The 23,825-nt window shown below is 50.3% G+C and overlaps 1 protein-coding gene across 1 annotated transcript; it reads left to right on the forward strand.

The window, feature by feature from the left end:
* Positions 1-4,343: 4,343 nt before the first annotated feature.
* Positions 4,344-23,551, forward strand: LOC113192347 (acyl-coenzyme A synthetase ACSM2B, mitochondrial-like). Its single transcript, XM_026402483.2, has 14 exons — positions 4,344-4,452; positions 5,826-6,010; positions 9,159-9,369; positions 9,557-9,764; positions 11,006-11,149; positions 12,551-12,707; positions 15,254-15,333; positions 15,552-15,675; positions 16,764-16,844; positions 17,838-17,939; positions 19,210-19,337; positions 19,457-19,556; positions 19,927-20,046; positions 22,910-23,551. Exons 2-14 carry the CDS (start codon positions 5,834-5,836, stop codon positions 23,012-23,014), a joined length of 1,737 nt encoding a protein of 578 aa, XP_026258268.1. The 5' UTR covers positions 4,344-4,452; positions 5,826-5,833; the 3' UTR covers positions 23,015-23,551.
* Positions 23,552-23,825: the final 274 nt, after the last annotated feature.

Here is a 23,825-nt window from a genome sequence, read left to right on the forward strand (position 1 = left end):
AGTAAATTGACTAAGGGACAGGGACGGATATTGCCAGGAAGAAGAGCATCCCACGTCTTGTCTTCTAGAATTTGGTTCTGGAAACTCCAAATCAAATGAGTCTGTGAGTCCCTTTTCTCCCAATTTCTGAGAGGACAAATGACCTTTTCCTGAGCTTCCTCTCATTGGTGTGCTGCTGAGTGCTGCTCCCTGGACCACATCCCTCACTTCCCAAATCTGTTTGCGTCCATGGTCACCGACCCCAGACCTCAGTCCATACAGGTGTGTGACATCCCCTCCAACTCCCCCATTCCAAACCACATTTACCGCAATTTATTGAAGCGTTCACAGTCCGCAATGCATTTTGTTTCTTTTTAAATCTTTACTCATCCCCTTTTGGAATAAGTCAATAAGTAACTCCGATTTAAATAATTGACTTTTAAAAAGGAAAAACACTTTAACAAGGCTCAAAGTTGAACTAGCTCCTCTGCCCCAAAAGCTTAGCAGTTTCAAGGCCACCCTCCTGGAACAGAAGTTGCTGGAAACATCTTTGTGGCCACGTGTTTGATAGGTCTTGTCAAGCTCAGGGCTCACGTGTCTAAGAGGTGTCCCGAGGTCACCCCTTACTTCCTAGAAAAGAAGAAGACCGAGGTTCAGGGTAAGGATGTCATCACTGCTTCATGACCCCACGGCTCAGCAGCAGGGAGCCTGAACCCCAACTGGACAATCTGACTCCCGAACCTACAAGGTTCTACTGTGTAAGTTGGGTGCAACCTTCTTCTTCAAGATTTCGATTTCCACTCCAGGTCTTGGGGTCCTACTCCCTCCCCCTTCTAGCCAACTGGTCTCCATCAAAAAGGGAAAGAGGAGTACACCACTAACCTCATGTTCTTTGGGCTCTGAAGCATCTGTTCGGGCAGATGGCGAGAGGCACTGAATAGCAACAGCAAGAGGGACTGGAGGGAGACCTGGGGAGAACTTCCTAGAAGGGCATTTAAGAGGCTAATCATGCAGTGTGATTCTGAGACACTCAGAAATGTCTATGCCAGGATTGTAGGAGAAGGGATGACAGAGATCTTCAGGGCTGGAAACCAAACAGGCTAGGAGGTGGAATTCTGTCAGTTTTCCCAGAGCAGGTGAAGAACATTTTTCCAGGTGGTGGCTGCTGCTTTACAGAAACAGATGTTTCAAGCCCTCCGGTTTGCAGGGTTGGCCCAGAGAAAAACCATTAAGGGGCCCAAACTGCTTCATGGGTACCTTCAAGTGTCTTCTCTCTTCTCTCCCCAGAACCCCTTTGGAGTGCAGGATTCCAGGGCCTTCAAGACCTCTGCACCCCCCAGATGTCCATTGGTATGGGCCTCTGCCCAGTCATACCCAGGTTTCTGGTGCCCCCGTCTGGGCCCTGGCCTGTGGGTCTGTGTTTCCAGGGCTTCTGTCTCTGAAGGAAAAATGGCAGCCAAAGGAGCCCCCTCCCTGCCCCTGCGGAAGCTCTGTGACATCACTGTCCCCAACGGGGAAGACGCGGGATCTGACGTGGCCTGCAGTGCCAGCGGTCACTTCTCTGGCGGACTTTCCTGGAAAACACCTCGTCTCAGCCACCCAGGGCCCTCTGGATTCCATCCTCGAGGCCTAAGATTCATTCTTCATTCAGCGGCCTGGACGGGAGACCCTGCTCTGGGAGGCTGGGGTCCGGCTACGACCGGCCTGCTGTGTGACCGCCAGCAAGTACCTGCTCCACTCCTGGCCTCAGGCCTCTCCAGCCCACCCTCTGAGGAGACCTCGAGGTTTGAGTCTTAGGAACTTAGCTGCGGAAGGGCTACTGTATCTTGTTAGATGTCCCCGCTGCGGAAAGTGACTTAGAAGGATGATCTCACCACGTTCTCCCGCTGGCCTCTGAGAGGGGTGCCGGTGGAAGCCCCTGTTCTCCAGATGGGGAAACTTGACTTATCCCACTCACCCAGTACTAAGAGTCAGGTCAGAAAGGATGCCCCATTCCAGTGTCCGTGTCCTTTCCACCTCACCAAACTGAGAAATGGTTGGGCAGGACGGGGAACCTGGGACCTTTGGAGAAATACCAAGTGGCTCTGGGGAGGAGTGGAGGGTGAACCATTACCAGGTGGCACTGGGGCCCAGCAGACCTCAGCCTGGGTTAATGAGTACGGGTCCCTGGTCGCACTCCCTGAGAGGGAGGGAAAGGTGAGATTTCCACAAGGTTCCAGGAAAAAGTGAGTGGGGAGCCCGTGGAGAGGGCCCCTTAGATTTTTCTCTCTGCTTTTCACTTGCTGAGGGAGCTGAGGGTCAAGGGCTTCGAGCTTCAGCTTCTTTATTTATCCAGAGGAGATGAAGTGATCCCTGTTTTATAGCTTTGTCCCGAGGATGAAGAAGGACATTTTATTCAACATAAATATTTTTAGAACCAACCCTTCGATAGGTGCCAGATATTGGTTTGGGGCTTAGGGATCAAGAAGCACCAAACCCAGACATCCTTGCTCTCAGAGAGCTTATGTTGGGTAAAGGAAAGAAAAAATAAATAAATAAAGCAGATGTCGTGAGACACAGATGACCAAAGAGACAAAATATATGGCAGAGAGGTTAGGGCAGGTGGGCAGAGAAGGACCACACATCCTTTGGTGAAGCTGTGGTGGTAGGAAGGGAGCTAGTCATCTGGAAGAGAATTTCAAGAAGAGGGAACAGAACCTGCAGAGACCCTGAGGCCGGGAGTGCCTTATATGCAGGTAGAACAGCAAGGAGGTCCGCGGGACTGAAGCCAGGAAGCCAGGGGAGAGTCTTTGGAGAAACCATGGTGGTGAGGACCTTGTAGATCAGAGCAAAGGCTGGGGATTTTGCTCAGAGAAGTCCATGGTCTTGAGATGGAATTGAAGGACCTGACCCTCCCACCCCAAAGGGGTGTTTTTCTGCTTTTTTTGTGATTCCTCCTTTCTAGAACAGATTGCTGTTTCTTTCCCATGGCGAAGCTGCTGGGAGCAGGGGTCAGCCCACCAGGCTGTTTGAGTGACAGTTTCCAGACCCCTTCCTCAAGCCCAGTCACTCCGGGGCAGCTGCTGCTGCCTTGGGATAAAGATGGGTGGCACCTGGGCCTGAAGCACAGGGTGGAGGGGTGGCAGGGATCAGAGTTGAGACTGCACCATTTGTGACGTCAGGGACCAGCCCCAACTACTCCAGGATGGTCCGAGGAGGCAGAGAGGAGCATGGCACGGCCCCTTCACATCTGCAGTAGCCTTCCATCCTGCAGCTGCTTTAAACATCCTCTCTCCTGTCCAGAGATGCACCTCCCCGATCCGTGACAGCCAGGTCAGGCAGCTCAGCAGCCTTCACAGACTGGCATGACGGCACAGAACACCTGCAGTTAGCAGGCAGGAAACTGCACGTGCATGAGCCAGGCCCATCTCTCTGCATCAGTAGCACTGCTCTCACCTCAGCAGCCTGACCAGAAAGCTCCATCCCAGGCCCTGCTCCCCTTCATACTGTAGCACCAGCTCCAGTAAAGCCTCCTTTGAATGGTTTTATTTTGCCTATCTGTAATTTCTGTCTAAATTGGGTGGGCTGAGCTGGTTGCTAAGCTGGTAACCTTAAGGGTCGCCAACAGCCAGGACTGCCAATGAGAGAGCTGCTAGGAGAGCAGCTGAGAGCTGCTGCAGAGCTTCCCAGAGCTGCTTACACTAAGGGAGCTTCACTCCGCCTTTCTGTGATTTGTATCTGAATTGAACAAAAGAACCCTTGGCCAGTTGGTAACAGTCTGACTTAAGTCTGGTTAACTCTGCTCGAGAACAGATTTCAGGGGGCAAAAAGCAGAGGTAGAAAGACCAGACAGAAGGCCACAACATACTCTCATGGAGTGAAAGTGGTGTTTTGGAACAGGGCAGGGAATGAGACAGATTCTGGATAGCCTGAGATACAAGCGATGGGTTTGCCAGACCCAGGTATGAGTCAGGGAAGATTCTAAGGTTTCAAGTAGGAAGAATTGGAATGCTAGGGGAAGAGATGGGTAGGAGAGGAGATGGGGTGGAATGATTTGCAGGAAGAGATAATATCAGGCACTCAGCTCTGTACAAGTGTGTATAAAGTGCCTATTAAATACCCCCAAGTGGAGAAACCAAGCCGATTAAGATGCAGGAAACAGATCTACTCTGGAGATGCACAGGTGAGGGTCACTGGCAAGGTGGTTATGACCTTGGATGAGATCATGTGCAGAGTGAGTGGACCCGAAGGCTCCAGGGCCAGGCTGTCCGTAAACTTGGCTAGGAGGAATGATGTTACATCACGTAAGATTCCAGGACCCTGCACAGTTAATGATTAGCTGTGCTCTCCACCACATCTGGAGAAATTAAGTTCAGGGGCTCTCTGCATGATTACTGTGCTCTTCTTAAAGGCTTTGGGGACACTCACGCTGCTCATTCAGGAAGAGAGTGGACCAAGGTATCCCCAGAGAGACTTCCGGAAAGAACTCAACAGGTGAGCACTGCTGTCAGGAATGGAAGATGGGGGTGCTGCCTCCTGGTGTCACCAATCTTTAGGAGTTACTGTTAACAAGGAGAGTGACACTTCACGGAGAAAGAGCATCTGCCAGGTCTTAGTGAGGAAGCAACCTGGGAAGAGGAAGGGGTGATAGGAGCATAGCTTGGGAGGGACTGTGGAGCTGGGAGGAGGGTGGTCAGGTAAGAGCTGGGTGGCCATCAGGAAAGGTGGCCTGTCTGGGAAGGTGAGGACCGAAGGAGGCGCAAGAGCCAGTCATGGAAAGAGAGAAACACCCACAGGTACAGAAGCAGTATATATTCCTGCTTAGGACCCAGGTGTTAAGAAACCTTAGCCTGTTATTCCTTTAGAAAATAGGAGAGATTGCAAATGTGCCAGAGATTTTGAGTATTCTGGCAGCTGCTGCCTCAACAAACATGTCTTGGAGTTGAGCCAGTTGACTGTCCTGCCGGCTGGATTTCTGGAATCAAGGGTTGTTAGACTTAAATTCTGCAACATCATCAAGGCACCCATGATGGGACTCAAAGGCCAACCAGTTGTGAAACTACTTTCCCTGGGGCCAATGTATATGGAAACAATAATTACAACAGCTAGACCTTGGGACGTGATTGTCTTAGGTCCTGGGTAGCAGGTCCATAGTAGTTAAGATACCGGTCAAGTTTCAGTTTCAAGAAATAGATGCTCCTTGTATTAGTCAGCAGGGGATACACTAACCAACATCCACATCATCCCAGCAGCTTTTAACCATTCATATTTTCCCTCTGTGGGTCTGAGGGTTGTCTGTGGCTAGCCCTAACATTCTAGGCCCCAGGATAAAGGGAAAAATACCCATGTTGGATATGAAATTCTCATAGAGAGAATCGACACGCAAGAGTAAGGAGAGTGAGACTCTCCTTCCACTGACCAGAGCATACCTCGTGGGAAGGCCAAGGTCCATGGCAAGGGTATACATGCTATTCTTTCAGATCACACTGGGAAATCACCTGGAAGTGAATGAGGAGAGAGAGAGAGAGAGAGAGAGAGAGAGAGAGACATAGATATAGACAGATATAGATATAGTCTCACTACAGGAATCAAATTGCCAGGAACAATAATACAATCTACTACTCCCTGTATTTTAAGCACAAAGGGACTCATTATATGAAATTGGATGTCACAGAATGGTCAGAAATATTGAACAGGTGCCCTCAGAGAATGAGGCATATTAGAAGGACGCTGAAACAGATTCTGAGAGCCAATCCCACTCATGACTACCACAAGTCAACTCCTGGAGAGAGCCCTGTGAGGTTGAGATGATGATTCATAGAGCAATCTTCTAAGGAAAGGCTCAGCCCTGCCTCTCTCCTTCACAGATCCAAACATGCATTGGCTGCAAAAACTTCAGAGACTTTATACCCTATGGAGTCCTGAGATGTCCAGGTACCCTCTCCACGTTACCGTCAGGCAACTGTCGTCCATACCGTGGGGCCACCAAGATGTGCCAGAGAAGTTTAACTTTGCTAGCAATGTGATCGATCACTGGGCTGGTATGGAAAAGGTAAGAGGGAGAGAAGAGGCACTGGGTGGGATGGTTTGGCTGGCTTCATTAATTCTTCCATTCACTCGATAAATGTTTACTGAATGCTTACGTATCAGTCCCTGTAAGAAGCTATGAACAGGATGCTCATCGCCCATAGTGGGAAAATGAGACAGGTATGGGTTTGGCAGACAGAAAGGCACCGGGAGCCTGGCACAGAATGGTGCCGTCCGGTAACCCCTGGAAGATGGTGCAGGCTCTGTTCTGACCCCCAAGAGCAAACCAAGAGCAAGTGGGCTGGGGTCACAGAAGAAATGGGTTTGGGTTTGATAAGAGCAAATCTGAGCCAGTCTTCTCGAAAGTTGGGTCACACGTCTGTCATCAAGGACGTGCAAGAAGGATGTCCACCAGGCAGAGATTTCAAAAAGGGCTCCCTCCTGAGACAGCAAAGAGAGTGAGAGTGGTGTACATTTTCTGAGTTCTCCTGAGCTTCTAGAATGCCAACCCAGTTGGTGCTGATGCACCTTCACCTGAAGCCTTGTGCACATGACTGGGGATGGAAGAGCCCACCCAAGGTAAGATAAGCAAAGGCGTAGATCTGCCAGAATGGGCTTTAAACAAGGGCGCTCTCAAAGGTGGCCACAATGGTGACATTGCCCTGAAGTTCCAATACTGTGACACAATATCTGGCCCCCAGGCTGATGATGAAACCGAGGTTCAGGTGCTCTGGAAAAAAAAAAAAAAAGTTAGGTCCACGTTTTAAAATGAAAAATTTTAAAACAAAATTTCTGTCTTTGGATTTCCTTTAAAAGTCATATCTCCTTGGAATACAGAGGAAAGGCCCGACCAGCTCATCTCACAATTCTGAATCCATAAAAGAAATGGTTTAATAAAAATCTGTGCATAAAGATCAAAAGAACCTTTCTATCAATAACACCATAAGAAAATGAAAATTAATGGGGGGAATGTTCAATTCAAGTGATAGAAAAAAAAGAGTTAATATCCCCAATATAAAAGAGTTCCCATAAACCAAGAAAAAAGAGGCTTTCCCCAAAATAAGAGGACAAAGAATATAAGCAGACAGTTCACTGAAAAATGAACTCAAATGACTACTCAACATACAGAAAAGAATACTCAACTATCGTTGAGACAATGGCAAAATTTCTTCACTGTCATATGAGTTGATTATCACAGTTTGGCAACACAGGAGAGAACACATTCTTACCACAAAGTCATATCACTCTCGTGGAGTTTTGAAATATTCGTGTTTCCTCTTTTGCTTGCCTGTTGTTCTTCAATTATGACCTGGGAACCCCCGGAGATGACACCAGATTCAGGAGCTCTGTGGAGTGAAAAACGATTTCAAACGTAAACCTTGGAGAAAATAGAATATCTGTGCATCGCTGGTGGGAACGTAAAGTGGTGGCGCTATGATGGAAAATTATATGGTCATTCCTCAAAATCTGAAAAAAGTAGAATTGCCATATAATGCAATCCCACTCCTGACCCCCAAAATACAACACCATCTAGTGCATCCATCGCGCCAGTGGGTTTACACTCAAAGGAATCCAAAGGAGTATATCAAAGAGATATTCATACAACCAGATTCGTAGTCGCTTTGCTCAAAATAGCCAAAAGGTCAGGAAAACTCAAGTGTCCGTTAACAGATGAACAGATACAAAAGTGTAGGCTCTCCATACCATGGAATATGATTCGACCCTCCAAAAGAAGGGAGTTCTGACACTTGCGTCTACAGAGATGAGCCTGGAGGACCTCATTCTGAGTGAAATAAGCCAGTGTATGATTTGGCAGAGTCAGATTCATAGAGACAGAAAGTAGACGGGTGGTGACAGAGTCTAAGTGAGTAGGGATGAGGGCTAGTTGTCTGAAGGGTCCAGATTTTCAGTTTTAGATAATGGAGAGTTTTCTCCAGATGGTGATGGTTGTGCAAGGTGAAAGGACTTAATGTCCCTGGACTATACACCTGCAAATAGCTAAAATGGGGAGAGGAGAGGGAGAGGGAGAGGCTGATCAGGGTAACTAAGTGGCAGTTCGATGGGGTAAGAAGTTCTGGTTTTCGACTGCCCAGTGGTGACCAGAGACAACTGGGTATTTGACGAGATCAAGAAAGGATCTCGGATGTTTTCACCATAGAGAAATGATAGACGTTCAAGGAGACAGATAGGCTCACCCTGATTGAAAGGTGTCCGCAGCGCGTGTACTGAGCCATCGTGGGTGCCCACCCGCAGGCACAAGTTTTACGTTTTTATCTCTCCGTTAAAAAACAAACATGAATCGAAAAGTAAATGTAAAATTATGCCACTTCTTTCTTTCTTTCCTTTTTTCTTGTGTTTTATTTATTTATTCTTTTTTTTTCTTTTTTTGAGGGGAAATATACTGACTTTTTTTTATTTCAAAAATCTTAATCATTGGGGCTGGGGCTGGGGCTCAGTGGTAGAGCGCTTGCCTCGCAAGCCTGAGGCACTGGGTTTGATCCTCAGCGCCACCTAAAAATAAATAAATGAATCACCCTAATCATGATGAGATATCATCATGCTGCTCAGAAGAGGTGGCAATTTAGAAATCACGAAGGGTTTATATCTGGAACTTTCTATTTCACGTTTTTGGACTGTCGTGGACAGCAGGGTACTCATTCAGCAGACAGCGAAGCCTTGAATAAGGAGTGACTTACTGAATGAAGAAGCAGAATAGTGTCATTTTGAAGCGGTCTTGTATTAATTGGACTGTCACACGCTGCCTATGACATTTCAGCCCCTGGCAGACCAAGGACACGATGGTGATCCCATAAGATTATATGATCTAGTGACGTCATGAGGTCGGGCTGTCTTAGCTTGTCCCACAGTGTACACAACCCTGCAGCTGCCAACCACACATTTCCCAGAACCCACCCTTGGCTTATTACTGTCACTTCTTAAAAACACGTATTTTTTGAATTCTCCGTTTGGGTTTCTAGCATGGTAAATATGGACAGATCTAACTCAAAATAAATAAATAAATAAAAAAGCAACCCTTGAAGGTTTTCAAGACCTTTTAAGAGTCTGGGGGGGTCCCGAGAGCTTGCCAGGCCTTGATGTAGCGAGCCCAAGACCGGGGGTCTGTCTCTGGGCTGGTCCCCGGCCCTGAGTTAGCCGCAGGCTTCTGTCCCCAGGCTGGGAAGAGGCCTCCAGGCCCCGCCCTGTGGTGGGTGAGCGGCGATGGGGACGAGATCCAGTGGAACTTCAGACAACTGAGTGAAGTCAGCCAGCAGGCCGCCAACGTCCTCTCGGGGGCCTGCCGCTTGCAGCGTGGGGACCGTGTGGCCGTGGTGCTGCCCCGAGTGCCTGAGTGGTGGCTGGTGACCCTGGGCTGCTTCCGAGCAGGTTGGTGACTGGCCACGCGGGCTGGGCGGCCGCCTCTTTCCCGGGGCAGAGACACACAGCTGCCTCTGCCCAGAGCAGCCCCCTGGGAAGTGTGCCTCCCGCTCTCCCCCGGGTCCCCGTTCCTCGGCGGCTGGCCACCGTCCCCGCCCTTCCTCCCAGCTCTGTCTGAACCATTTGGCTCCTCCAGGCCTCGTCTTCATGCCTGGGACTGTCCAGATGAAGTCCAGAGACATACTCTACCGGCTGCAGGCCTCCAAGGCCAGGGCCATCGTGGCTGGGGACGAGGTGGCCCAAGAAGTGGATGCAGTGGCCTCCGACTGCCCTTCCCTGAGAATCAAGCTCCTGGTGTCTGAGAAAAGCCGGGATGGGTGGCTGGACTTCAGGACCCTGATGCGGTGAGTCTCGGCACGTCTGGGCCTGGCTGCCCACCGAAAGGGGGACCCGAGCCGAACACCCTCAGGCAGGTGCTTTATTGGGGTGGGGGCGCTCAGGAAGCAGAGTGGGGGACTTGGGAGAGAAGAGCGGGCGGGAAGGTCATTTCAAGGGCTAAGTGGAGCTTTGTGTGGGGACCTTCTGAGGAAAACACAGGAAACTTCCAGGATTTTCCAAGAAAGAACTGATAAGGTAACCTCCACGGGTTCAGGGTTGTGGCAACCGCGGCTCAAACCCGCGTGAGGCCAGCAGTAGGCGAGGCCAAGCCTAAGAGACGGCCGATGGACTGAGTCTCCAGCACCTTCTCACCTCTGCATCCCTGAGCAAGGCTTTCCAGGGGTCCTCCCAAAGGTCCATAGCAAGACTCACCAATGAATGTGTTTCCCTGTCACCTGTCTGAAATCCCTCCATGAGGGACATTTTCCTTTCTAATGTCATGGTCTTTAAGGTAACTGTCAGAAATAAAGTGACACCAGCTTCAAAATCAGGGTGCCTGGGGAGATGTCTGAGAGATGTGTAGGGGATTTCAGGGAATAAAAGAAGACATCAAGAAAGCATTGGGGGGAAAAGAAAGAAAGCATTGGGGGCCAGATGCGGTGGCACATGCCTGTCATCCCAGTGGCTTGGGAGGCTGAGGAAGGAGGATCATGAGTTCAAAGCCAACCTCAGCAAAAGCAAGGCACTGAGCAACTCAGTGAGACCCTGTCTCTAAATAAAATACAAAATCGAGCAGGGGATGTGGGCTCAGTGGTCCAGTGCCCCTGAGTTCCATCCCTGGTATCCCCACCCCCCAAAAAAAGAAAGCATTGGGAACACCCACTGCCCCCCTCCTGTGCACCACAGTCAGATTAGTCTTTATGAAGTTTCTACTAAGCACAGTGAATACTGCCTTTGTGGTAGAGGTCATTTTCTCAGTGACTCTATGAGACAAGTTGTATTGATCCCCTTTCACAGGAATGGAAAGTGAGACTTGAAGAAGTTAAATGACTAGTACAGACTGACACAGTTGACAAAGTGCCAAACCTGAGTGGTTTTCACTTCCAATCTGACTAACTCAGAATCCCATGATCTTAACTACTCAATGGCCACCTCCTTCTGAAGTGGATCAAGTGGCTTACCCTGGGAGCTGGTGGGCAAAATGAGTCACTGTGACATGTGGTGTCCAGGATAGATGTGAGAAGGTGATATTCTGTGTCTCCATCAGAGAGGCACCCACCACTCATCGCTGTGTGGAGACCAGAAGCCAAGAAGCAGCTGCCATTTACTTCACTAGTGGAACCAGTGGCCCTCCCAAGATGGCGGAACACTCCCACTCCAGCCTGGGCATCAAGGCCCAGATGGATGCTGGGTAAGCCACGCCCCTCCCCTCCCAGAGAGCCCAGGGACCAGACATACAGGCTTTCCTGAGGGTAGACCTGACCCTTCTTGGGAGTTTCTGAGGAAGACAACTGGGGAGGGGGTCTTAAGAAGCAAGGTTTCCCATACCAGGAATCCAGCGCTCTTCAGGGTGATGTTTTCATTACAGGTAATTCCAAATCTCAAAACCTCTTCCAGCTTTTGAACCATGTGGCTAGTAGGGTAAACGTTGAGCAGTAAAGCTCATGTGCATTTTTCCCAGAACAATCTCTACCTGGTCTTGTGGGGTGCTGCCAATTGACTTTGATGGCACCAGTATTCCAAGAGGACATTATTTTGTTAACAGAAAATTGCTTTGCAAATTTATTAACATGGCAGGTGGAGTTGGATGAGTTAAATGAGCTGAGATCTCAGAGTTTTTGGATCACAGACCACATAATTCAGAAATGTATTCCATTCCTGCATCAGCTTCATCTGTGAAACCGGGAAACACTATGGCAAGGTCTTCATGCAATTATAAGAAGGAATCTTCTGACATCTTTGGGATCTGGCCTGTGCTATTTTAATTTTATTATGTTATTAGAGTTATTAGAGTGGAAAAATACTTTCAGGGAAAAAAAAAACCTGTAAAAACTTCATTGTCCTACTTATGAGCCCATTGTATCAGCAAATGTAATTAATTATACAAATTATTTAACAGCTGAGCTGTAGGGAAATGCCATTTTTAAACAATGGAGGATAAATTATTTAAATATAGGTGATATATTCATTCACACACACACCCCGACTTTGGTCCTAATAGGCCTAATTTCCTACGGAGCTGAATATATTAATCTGCAAGAAAGGGCACCTACTGTGGTGACCATCAGCCTCATTTAGGTGGTCCTGACGTCCTCCTGTCCAATCTAAATGATTCTTGCTTTAAGATGGGGTTAATACCTCTCACTCTGAGCTGAAGAGATAAAGGGAACTAGTGTTACCTGTTCATGATGCTTGGAGAAATGAAAACCCACGTTCTGCTCAGTCAAACTTGAACTTGGCCAGGCCCTTGTGAGACTATTACTTAGATGACTCTTGTTAGCACGCTAATCCTGGGTGGTTACCACATGTGACGCTCTACTAAGTTCTGAGGACAGAAGGAGAACACATAAGACCCAAGTGTGTCTATTCAGTCATATCTGCTGGGGTCACATTTAAAACACTTGATCCCTCTTGACAGACTGTGCAGAAAAACAGTTTTCCTGCCCTCTCCCTGCTTACACGTACGCACATTCCTATAAACATATGGGCAGACACGCACACACCTGTGCGCACACACCTACACACACACCCTGTGTTGCACACGCCCCAACGTGCTGTCTCCGGGATGGATGTGTGCTTTCTCTGTGCCCAGCACTTGGACAGGCATGCGAGCTTCGGACATCATATGGACCGTATCAGACCCAGGTTGGATCCTGAACATTTTGACCTCAGTTCTGGAACCTTGGACATTGGGAGCTTGCGTATTTATCCATCTTTTGCCCAAGTTTGACCCCCAGACCATTCTGAAGGTAAGAGAAGACCCACTTTGCATGGATTGGTCAGGATGGGCCCAGAGTTTGCATGCGCCCATTTAGGGCAGTGGATTTCCATTCATATCATTTTTGCTAGAGCCCAGCCTATGTGAGCGGGCTTGGTGAGCAAGGTAGAAATGGTCCCTGACCCAAGTGGCCCCAAGAGTTCAACTTGAAAATAATTTACCCACGTTCGACGTTGTCTTAGTCAACTAGGGCTGCTACGATAAAAATACCCCAGAGTGTCTAAGACACCGCTTTTTTCTCACGGTTCTGGAGGCTGGAAATCTGAGATTATTGTAACGGCGTGGTTGGCTTCTGGGTGAGGGTCCTCTTTCTGGCTTGCAAATGAGTGCCTTCTTGAGAGAATCTCTTCCTCTTCTTACAAGGGCACTAATGCATCTTTGGGGTACCCCCCTCATTACCTGATGTAAGGACCTCCCACCTTCAAATACCATCACATGAAAGGTTGGGGGTCCATCTTATGCATATGGCACATTGCATTCATCTCAGATGCCCAGATAACTACCACCAAATCCAGACACAAAGCATCTCCATCCATGCAGAAGGTGCACACACCCTTTCCTGACCATATCCTCACCCAAGATGTTCCTTATTCTTTTGACTTCTACCACCACAAATTAATTTGGCCCCTTCTTGTACTTTATGTAAGTGGACTCATACAACATGTAATCTTTTGTGTTTGATATTTTTTCACTCAACCTGTTCTCTGTGAGATTCGTGCACACTGTTGCATGTGTCTGAAGTTTGTTCTTCTAAACTGCTATAGAGTCTTCCATTCTGTGAATCAATCCTAAGTTTCTTCTCCATCTTTTATTGGTGGACATTTGAATTCGATCTACTTTGGGGGTATTATCTAAGAGGAATCCTGAAGAACAAATTGGATTTTTTTTCCCTATAGAACATGATTGGGAAATCATTAAGTAAAATCCACAAACTATAACTATTTGTTGACATGTAGCCATGAGCAGTAAAAGTGGCCTCATTTTGCTTGCAATGCTCTAATGAATTTGAACTGTGCTTATGCTGTGGGAGCTGGATCATTGCCTTCTTGGGCCTGCAGATCTCGGTAGCAGTTCATGGGTAACCCAGACATTCATCTGGCTGCCCCCAGGCCTCCAGAAACAAACTAAGGGACAAAGGACACCTTCAGAAGTCAAAAAAGTCAGGGGTGGTCTGGATTACCTCTGGAGATTCTCTTCAAATGACACCATCATTCTGTCTTCAACAGATTATTTTTCCACTACTTTCCCAAAACAGATTATTCTATCCTGAACTGGCTCTTGCTAAGTTCTGCAAACAAAACACAAAGTAAAGCAAAACTCGACAACAGATGTATCTTTATAAAATCCACTTGGTGGAATTGAGCAAATTCACAAAGGAGAGGTGAGAAGACGTTTAGCAAATAAGTAGGTCAATGCAAGTTGAGCTTCCTGCATGGCAGGATCGTAGGGTGATTTTTGTAGCTTATGCTAGTTCATCAAGAGCCCCTGAATGAACTGACAGTGTGGTGCTCTCGTGTTAGTATTTTTTTAGACATTTTGCTTAAACTGCTCTTCAGTTCTGGACAATCCTTCTCCTGGACTGAAGCTGATATTACATAACAGTTGAAGAGTACTTGGGGCAGATACTTGATCTTCCACTTGATGGCTGTGACCTTGGAAAAGTTACTAAATCCTGAGTCATAGTTTTCTCCTCTCTAAGATGGGGATGACGGTACAGAGTTCCTGAGGTTCGTGGGAGAATTAAACAAGATAGCACAGGGCATAGCAAGTGGTCAATACTAGGTCTTTTTTGCAACATTTCTTTGGAAATGTCTACAGATACTTTTAACTTTTCCAAGAACTTTAAAAAAAACAACAACTCAATTATCCTCCAAAAAGATTTTCAGGAAAATAGGTCGGAAACAATTTATTTAAAAGCTGGTTCCAGCTGGGCACGGTGGCGCACACCTGTCATCCCAGCGGCTCCGGAGGCAGAGGCAGGAGGATCGCGAGTTCAAAGCCAGCCTCAGCCAAAGCAAGGCACTAAGCAGCTCAGGGAGACCCTGTCTCTAAATAAAATACAAAACAGGGCTGGGGATGTGGCTCAGTGGTCGAGTGCCCCTGAGTTCAATCTTTGGTATCCCCTCCCCTCCCCCCCCCAAAAAAAAAGCTGGTTCTGCAAGGTTAAGAGACTTAACTAAGGTCACACAGCGGAGCTGCCCCAGTCTTTCCACGATGCCCCGGGGATTTAGACACTACTAAGTGATGTGTTGGTTCGGGCAAGTCTTAAATGGCCGGGAACAGGCAGCCAGTGTTCCAAATGGGTCCCAGACCGTTTTGCTACGATGGCAGTTTTTCAGTTTCTGTGTGTCTTGATGCATGAGAATTGTGAGGCTCATTTAGCCTGAAACCAACCGACAAGCTGAGGTTTCCAGCTAGACCGCTGTGACTCCAAGCCCCAGGGCGGTGACCTCTGTGCATGTTGGAAAGTTTGGCATGTATGACCTGCTGAGTGTCCAGCTGTCTGTCTCCCCTCAGGTGCTGTCCAGCTACCCCATCAACAACATGGTGGCTGCCCCCCTCGTGTACCGGATGTTGCTCAAACAGGATCTTTCCAGGTGATGGGACTTTGGGGAGCTTGGCAGGAGCCTGTGGGTACGTCCCCAGGCCTCCCTCATGTACATGCAAAAGTCTGTCCACCTGACCCTGTAAACACGGGGTCGTCCCATGAAACCAGCCCCAGAGCTTCAAAGCACCCAGCCCCCAGCTCTGGGTGGTCCAGGGGGACTTTGGTTCCCACTGGGCTGAGGGACCTTTACCTCTCTCTCTTCTTCAGACACAAGTTCCCACACCTGCAGAACTGCTTTACTGGAGGGGAGACCCTGCTTCCGGAAACTCTGGAGAACTGGAGGGCCCAGACAGGGCTGGACATCTGGGAATTCTACGGCCAGACAGAAACGGTACCCGCTCTCAGGGGAATCATGGGCTGGGGCACCTGGTGGGCTTTGATAATAAACATATTAGCCACCCTTTAGCATTCACTTATCTGAAAAAAAAAATTTATTGATCATCTGCTATGGGAACAAAACAGGCAAATGCCTGCTCTCATAGAGATTGCATTCTAGTGAGGGAGAGAGAGAATAAATGAATAGATGCCGCGGTAGCTGGCCCGAGAGAGCTATGGAACAGCGCGGTGAACTAGGTGACATAGAAAATGAAGCAGGTGAACTAGACAGAAGGGCTAGGGTCCGAGTCCATTTTTCTGTTACTATAAGAGAATCCTTGAGACTGGGTAATTTATTAAAAAAAAAAAAGTGATTCATGCTGGCTTATGGTTCTGGAGGCTGGGAAGTTCAGGATTGGGTGGCTGCATCTGACCATCTTCTAGAAAGGGCTTCCGTCTAAGTGAGGGGCGGGGAGAGGCCGCCAGCAAGGCCCAACCTCACCTGCTGGGAGATCTTGGAATTCTTTCTCCTCCTGCAGGGGGCCATGGCAGAGCTGGGATGTGGGAAGAGTTGAGCAAGCTCTTGTGAGGAACAGCCTGGCCAGAGCTTCCAGCCACCCTGGGAGGGCCCTAGAGGGAAAGCTTTGGGGACATGGGCACCTCCATGGGAAGGGCCCCCTCTCAGGATTCAAGCAGAACCGGTCCATCCTAGGAAGTTATCTAACAAGCATCCTTTAGGCCTGCTCAGACCGCAGGCTGGTAATTTCACAAGTTGCCCAGGGCCTGGCTAAGTCGCTGAGGCTGGCTTTGAACTCCTGATCCTCCTGCCTCAGCCTCCCGAGCCGCTGGGAGGACAGGCGTGCGCCCTCGTGCCTGGCCCGTGGGATATTTTTACGATGTGGTTGTTAGTTTCTCTTCCCTGGGAGGTCCTCATCGGAGAGGCTGCTTTCTGAGCAGGACGGAGGTTCCAAGAAAGGGGAGAGAGGGTTGGGGGATGGGAAGGGCGGGCGCCAGGAACAGGTGGCGGAATTGCGCTCTCTCTCCCCGGCCTCTTTCTTTTTCTGTGCCCCTGGGGGCTGCTCCTGAGTCTGTTGCTCTTCACAGGGACTCACCTGCAGAGTTTCCAAGACCATGAAAATCAAGCCGGGTCGCCTGGGGACGGCCTTACCCCATTACGACGTGCAGGTCTGCTGGGGCCCCTGAGCAGGGAGACACAGAAATCATAAACCTGTGAAGTCATCTACTTATTAGATTGTTCATTGAGTCAAAAATAATTGAGAATAAAAGATAATGAAATAATATGGAGCCGGAGGTGAGGAGGGGAGGAGGGAGGGAGGAAGACAGGGAGGGAGAAGAGGGGAAGGTAGATTTACATTCCTGCCATACACAGAGAACAGCTTGGCACAGCTAACAAACTGGCTCGAGAAGGACATGTGTTCTAAAAATAGAAATAAGGGTGAATTTTTATTGGTTTGGTTTTTGGGGGTTTTTTTGTTTCGCTTTTGGTGCCAGAGATGGAACCCAGGCATTTAACCACTCAGCCCCGTCCCCAGCCCCTTTTTTAAAATATCTTATTTAGAGACAGGGTCTTGCTAAGTTGCTGAGGGCCTCACTCAAGTTGCCGAGGCTGGCTTTGAACTTGCAATCCTCCAGCCTCAGCCTCCTGAGCTGCTGAGTTACAGGCGCGAGCCACGGCGCCCGACTGTGTGTAACCCTCTCTCTAGGTGAATGGATGCCAGTGTACATCATGAATTTTAATAACTCGGTAATAGATATGTCATCGGTCAGCCCAAAGGGTGATACCCCAGAGTTTGACTAGTAAAATTGAGACCTGACTGAGTGGGTGGTAGCTAAAGTTTTGCCCCTTTCCCTGCTTTATTTCTGGGGGCTGAACTGCAAGAGCTAGGATCTGTGTTTGTGGACCCGTGGTCACGTGCCCCGCCGTGTGCCTCTAAAGGGCAACTGTTAACACTCTGTTCAAAATCATGTGTCATTACCCGTCGCCCCACTCTCCAGGAGAACCACTGACCGAGCTGCTTTCTTAGTGTCCGGTTTTGTTTGGGTAAAGACCCCTGACCTATGTCCAGGGCCTCTGCAGACTCCTCCAGAGCAGGTCTCTGTCTGACCCACTCACGCGGCCACACGGGTCACCTCCTTCCAACCGGCTTCCTCCTCCAGGTCATCGACGAGGAGGGCCACGTGCTGCCTCCCGGTCAAGAGGGAGACATGGCCATCCGGGTGAGGCCCACCAAGCCCATAGGCATCTTCCTGGGCTATGTGGTAAGGACCGGTCCCCGTCCTCCTCTCTCCAGGGGGAACGCGGGGCACCAAGGGACACAAGGGGACCTCAAGTGATGAACCTCTCCAGAGGCATCGGCAAGATGTCCAGTGTCCCAGGATGGGTGCTCCGCCAAGGGGAAGGGCTGCCCTGTGTCCCCGATCAACCTGAGCCCGCCTCTGGGATCTGGGTCACAGGCCTGCCCTGCAGCCTACACCCGCACCTTCTGGAGGTCTGAGGCTTGGAGACTTCCCCGTGGCGGGGGGCATCCCGAGCCTCAGGCCCCCGGAAGGTGCAGGTAGAGAGGGTCACCTGCAGGTGAGGACGGTGACGCCAGAGATTACCAGAGTCACTGACGCCCAGGGCTATGGGGAAGCAGGCAGGGAAGACCCCCAGGCTGGTTGATTAACAAGTGTCCCCTTTGATTGAGCTGGTACTACAAGGTCAGCGCTGTCCTAAAGCACCTCACCTACATTAGTCATTCAGTCCTCCTGGTCACCCTACGGACGCTCTGGATCCAGCTTGCTGAATTCAGAACCCTGCTTCCCGGTTCACTGGGTGACCTTGGGCAAGGCCCTGGGCTCTCCTGACTCGGTGTCCTCGTGACATGAGGAAGGAAGCTAAGCTAGTAGTTCAGGAATCTGGCTCCTGGTCTCAGCTCTATCACCTAGAATGGCTGTTGAGCCTCAGACAATCCTCTTGACCTCTCTGATTCTTCAGTGCCCTCACATTCCCCAGTGAGGGAGCTAGGCTAAGGCTCCTCCATGACACGGTCTAACCCAGTAACTGAACACCCAATTTGAAGCCCACACCCCCCCCCCAGCTGAACAAGACAGGAAGGTGCACGGACCAGAGGAAGCCCGAGCCTCAGCTGCCTAGAGGGGCCCCGCACATTGGAGGGAACCAGGAAAAGGACAGAATCGACCAGAAACTCGAGAACAGTATCAGGGAGTGAGCAGAGTTGAGGCTGTTCACGGAAGGGAGGCTGAAACCAATGGGGAGAAATCCCCTAGTGTACAGATGGAAGAGTGCATCAATATTACCCATCAGACCAGACCCAGGGAAATAAGTGAGAGACCCTAGCTGGACCAACTGAAATAAAGGAGGAAAATTCAGTTGGATCGGGGATCCAGGGTGAGTGGGTTCAAGGCAGGTCCACCCTGTGTAGTTGTTCAGGTTGCATACTGCTCAACCTGCACATCTGTTCATGGTAGCCCTGGGACAGGGACTTAGACTTGGCAGGTACAACGACTTGCTTTTTGTGATCACCAGGACAATCTCCAGAAGACTGCAGCCAATATTCGCGGGGACTTTTGGCTTCTGGGGGACCGAGGAATCAAGGATGAAGATGGGTATTTCCAGTTCGTGGTGCGGGCAGACGATATCATTAATTCCAGCGGGTGAGCTTGGCTTCTGGGCTGGGAAGGGCATTCTGGACCTCTATCCTGGCGGGTTCTGTACTTTGTGGATGACCTAGAGGCTGAGTCCAGTGTTCACTGAAGGACGGGTCCTTCCGCAGGTACCGGATTGGGCCCTCAGAGGTGGAGAACGCCCTGCTGGAGCACCCTGCCGTGGTCGAGTCGGCCGTAATCAGCAGTCCAGATCCCGACCGAGGAGAGGTGATGGGGTGTGCACAGCCTAGGCCTGCACCTTGGCTGTGTGACCTGGGGCAAGCTACTTAGCCTCTCTGTTCTTCAGCTAGCTCCTCTGTAAGATGAGGGGCTGCTACGAGGACTGTGTATGTTGATGTTTGTAAAGTGTGAGGACAGGGTCAAGCACCTAGTAAGCTCCACCTATAGGCAGACTCTTATTATGGGAAGACAAGGAATTTCCTCCTGCTGTTTGGCATTTGAATCAGAACCTGATTCCTGACCAAGAGAACAGAGGAGGATTTGGAGCCAAGGATGGGATCCTTCAGCCAGGTGGTTCACGGGGTGGTGGCTGCGGGGCCTGGCAGGATCCCAGGGGATGACTGAGCCCTGGCCGTAGGTGGTGAAGGCATTGGTGGTCCTGGCCCCTGAGTTCCTGTCCCGTGACCGGGACCAGCTCACCCAGGAGCTGCAGCAGCACGTGAAGTCGGTGACGGCCCCGTACAAGTACCCGAGGAAGGTGAGCCTTCCCACTCCCGGGGAAGGAGGCCGAGAACCAGGCCTCTAGGTCCAAAATCCCTCCTTGGTTGTGACCAGGGAAGCCGCCCAAGAGAACCCCACCACCATCCACCGAGGACTGGAAACCAGACTCAGTCTTGGACCGACTCCCAGTGGGGAAACAATGTCACATGTTCTCATGCCAACGAGGGCCAGCCAACCCCGGCCTGTCCCCTTCTGTCCCTGCCTGGGGGTCTTGCTGGGACATCCAGGGCTCTACAACTCTCAGCTGCAGGGGGAAGAAAGTTAAGTTCTCGTCCCTGGCTCACACGAGAGGACGGTCCAGGAGAGGGTGTTCCATCCCCCTGATCCCAGGCGTCCGGACAGCGCGGTCAGGAGTGTCCCTCGCACACCTGGGCCCTCCTTCTCCATCAGCCTCATTTCTTGTTCTCCCTTGGTGGCTCCAAGAAGCTCCAAACACCCACCCCTTCTCAGCAGCTTAGCCCATCCCAGGGGGAAGAGAGCATCATGTCCCCACGGGCCCCACAGAGGCCCAGGGCTGACGCTCATAGGAGAACTGGGGGCTGCGCGCCCAGGGCTAAACCCACCCCTGGAACCAGGCGGCGGATCCTCTGGTCGGCCAGCTCTGGGTCCTGTGGTCCCCCGAGGGTAAGGGGTCCTGTACCCGTCTTGGGCTGATCTCTGGGGAGGGACCTAGGGTCTGGATGTCGACGTGGCAAGAGAAGCCGGTTCACAGGTCTGGGTACAAGGTGAGGGCTGGTTCCAGGGCAAGGAAACACAGGTCTTTTGAATCTGGTGCAGAAGGGGACAGAGATCTTGGTGAGCCGGGGCCCCTGGGGTCGGCGGGTGACCCGATGGCCACCCTCCTCAGCACCCGCTCCTTGACATGGGGGCTTCCTGAGACACGGACCCCGGGGGGGAGACTGGCACACAAGAGGCTTCTTAGGGGGATGTTGGGGGACAACACCAGGGAGGGGGACAGGCAGGGAGCAGGACCGGGGGGTGAGGCTGCTCCGGGATCCAGTCTCGGGAGGACCTTGGCCAGCCCCACGGGAGGGTCTGAGGTTAGGACGAGCTTTCAGAACGATCCCTTTACAGAGCCCTGTAGATCAGGGGTGGGTGCGGGCTGCCCCTGAGCCCGGGCAGGACAGCTGTCCTTAGCTGGGACCATCCCCCAAGGGGGCTGCAGTGGTGGTAAGTCCTTCATCCCTGAAGGGGGACCTCGCTGCCCATCAGAGTCCCCCCTACGGGCTCTCAGCCTCCGCTCAGAGCGAGGCAGCCTCTCAGAGTCTCAGGAACAGGCCTCGGGTCCAAATTCCAACTCCCTCTACTTACCCCGTGACCTCTCTGCTCTGCTGTTCACTGACATGGAAAATGGGGCTAATGATTACCCGCCACAGGTTGTCGGGGATGAGTTAACATTTATAGGACATTAAGCGCTTGGAAGAACAGCGCCTAAGAAGCGTTTCCTGAGCCCCTGCGTCGGGTGATTATTTTTCTTCCAGGGGGCAGGAGTGGGGAGTTAACCCAGGGATATTTTACCACTGAGCTGCATCCCTCCAGCCCTTTTGTTGTTGTTGTTGTTCTGTTTTGTTTATTTTTTGAGACAGGGTCTTGCTGAGTTGGCCTTAGGGCCTGGCTACGTTGCTGAGGCTGGCCTCAAACTTGCTGTCCTCCTGTCTCAGCCTCCCAAGTCCCTGGGATTCCAGGCATGGGCCACCACCACACCCAGTACTTACTTTTAAAGGAGACTAGGAACCAAAACACACCCAACGTCGTTATGAATTCTGAACTGTAATAGAATGTTCTGGAAGATCTGAATACTATTGCCTCTGAATACCAAAGTGACCACAGACTGGACAGTACTGCCCCCTCATCTGCAGGGAATAGGCTCTAAGGAACCAGATAGCACCCACCCGACAGGCAGACTACGGTTTTTTTTTTTCCCTATACGTACATACTTACGATAAAGAAAAACTTAAAATTTGGGCACAATAAGAAATGAACCATAACAATAATAAATCAATTATAACAATTTACCGAAACAAAAACTATTCAAATGTATGAATGGTTGATTTCCAGAATTTTCCATTTGATCTTTTCGGATCTTTTTCGGATCTTTTCGGAGCCCTAAAACTGGAAGTCTCCGTGGTTTATCTTCATCTGTATCTTAGTACTCAGGGTTATTAGACATGGAGGGTTCTCACCTTCCAACGTTGCCTTTAACAGGTGAAGAGAGTGAAATTGGAGCAAAGCAGATCCACAGGAAACCATCTGAGAAATTAAATGAAAAACCAGGGGTTGGCCGAGGGCGGTGGTGCACATACCTTTAATCCCAGCAGCTCAGGAGGCTGAGGCAGGAGGATTTCGAGTTCAAACCTAGCCTCAGCAACTTAGCGAGGCCCTGAGCAACTCAGCGAGACCCTGTCTCTAATAAAATATTTTGGAATGGCTGGGGATGTGGCTTAGTGGCTAAACACCCCTGGGTTCAATCCCTGGTGCTAAAAACAAAACAACAACAAAACCAGGTGTTCTGACTTTAGCCCTCTGCTCTTCCTCGTCCAGACTGATAACAGCTGACATTTCTGAGCGCTGGCCTCTGTGCCAAACCCAGTTCCCTCCTCTCTTGCTTCTCCTCTGAATGACAGTTGGTTGGAGACCAGAGTTCTAGACTTTTCTGCCCTGTTCTAGCCACCCTCTCCTTGCCCCGTGGCACTGTTTGAAGCTTCCTGTTGCACACAGAGATTTTCTGGAAATTTCCCAGGTTCTGTCCTCACTCACCCGGAGCCTCCAGCCTCAAGATTCCCCGTCACAGAAACTCCTCTGAAAAATCCAGCCCCTCTGTGTCCCTTTTTTCCCCACAGTTGGAGTTTGTCCTGGACCTGCCCAAGACCATCTCAGGGAAAATCCAACGAGGAAAGCTTCGAGCCAGAGAGTGGAAGACGTCTGAGCAAGCCCGGGCCCAGTGAGACCCTCCCCGCACCCGGGGTCACTCACTGGGGTGTTACAACAACCCCATATTTCAGTACCAGTTTCTCCATTACGATAACAAAATACCTGAGAAAAATCAACTTATAAAGATAAAATGTTTATTTTGGCTGATTGTTTTGAAGGTCCCCTCCCCTTTCCCCTTCCCTCAGGGGCTTCAGTCTCCCTGTGAGGATTTTTGGGGTTTTTTCCCTTGATTATTAATATTGCCTTGTTAGATGCTGAAAGAAAAAAGAGAAAAGGGATGAGAGGGAAAATAAGAGGGTAACAGGAAAAGGAAATCAAAATGTCGTGGACAGATTCACCAGCAAGGGAAAGCAATTGGAAAATAAGTCCATGAAATAGATACTGGCACTTGCCGTGAGCCAGGCCCAGGCTGAGACACATCATCAACCCCTTTGCTTCATCCCTGATCCCAGCTGTGGTGAGTGACCAAGAAGGAGCCAGTCCCCACGCCCCATGCTTTGGATATCATCGGGTCTTCCTAGAATCAAGTAATAAAATCATTTTTAAATCAAGACCCTGAGGATGGTTTTCGGGGAAGACAAAGAAGGAGAGGGACGTCTCCAGCCCCTGGTGGGGTAGGGAACCCGAGGAGGTAGCCAGCAGGTGGCGCTGTTGAGGAACAGACCCCCCCCCCCCAGGCTCAGGAGCTGGGCCCCCTGGGGTCCAGGAGGGGACAGAGAGAGGACTCTGAGGTCCTCACCTACAATCTGGAGGTGGAGGGTGAGCCTTCCTGCAGGCTGCAGTAAGGGGAAGTGGGCTCTGACTTCTCCTGGGAACCCTCGGCAA

This window comes from Urocitellus parryii, chromosome 9 (assembly GCF_045843805.1).
Source record: "Urocitellus parryii isolate mUroPar1 chromosome 9, mUroPar1.hap1, whole genome shotgun sequence".
Lineage (NCBI taxonomy): Eukaryota > Metazoa > Chordata > Mammalia > Rodentia > Sciuridae > Urocitellus > Urocitellus parryii.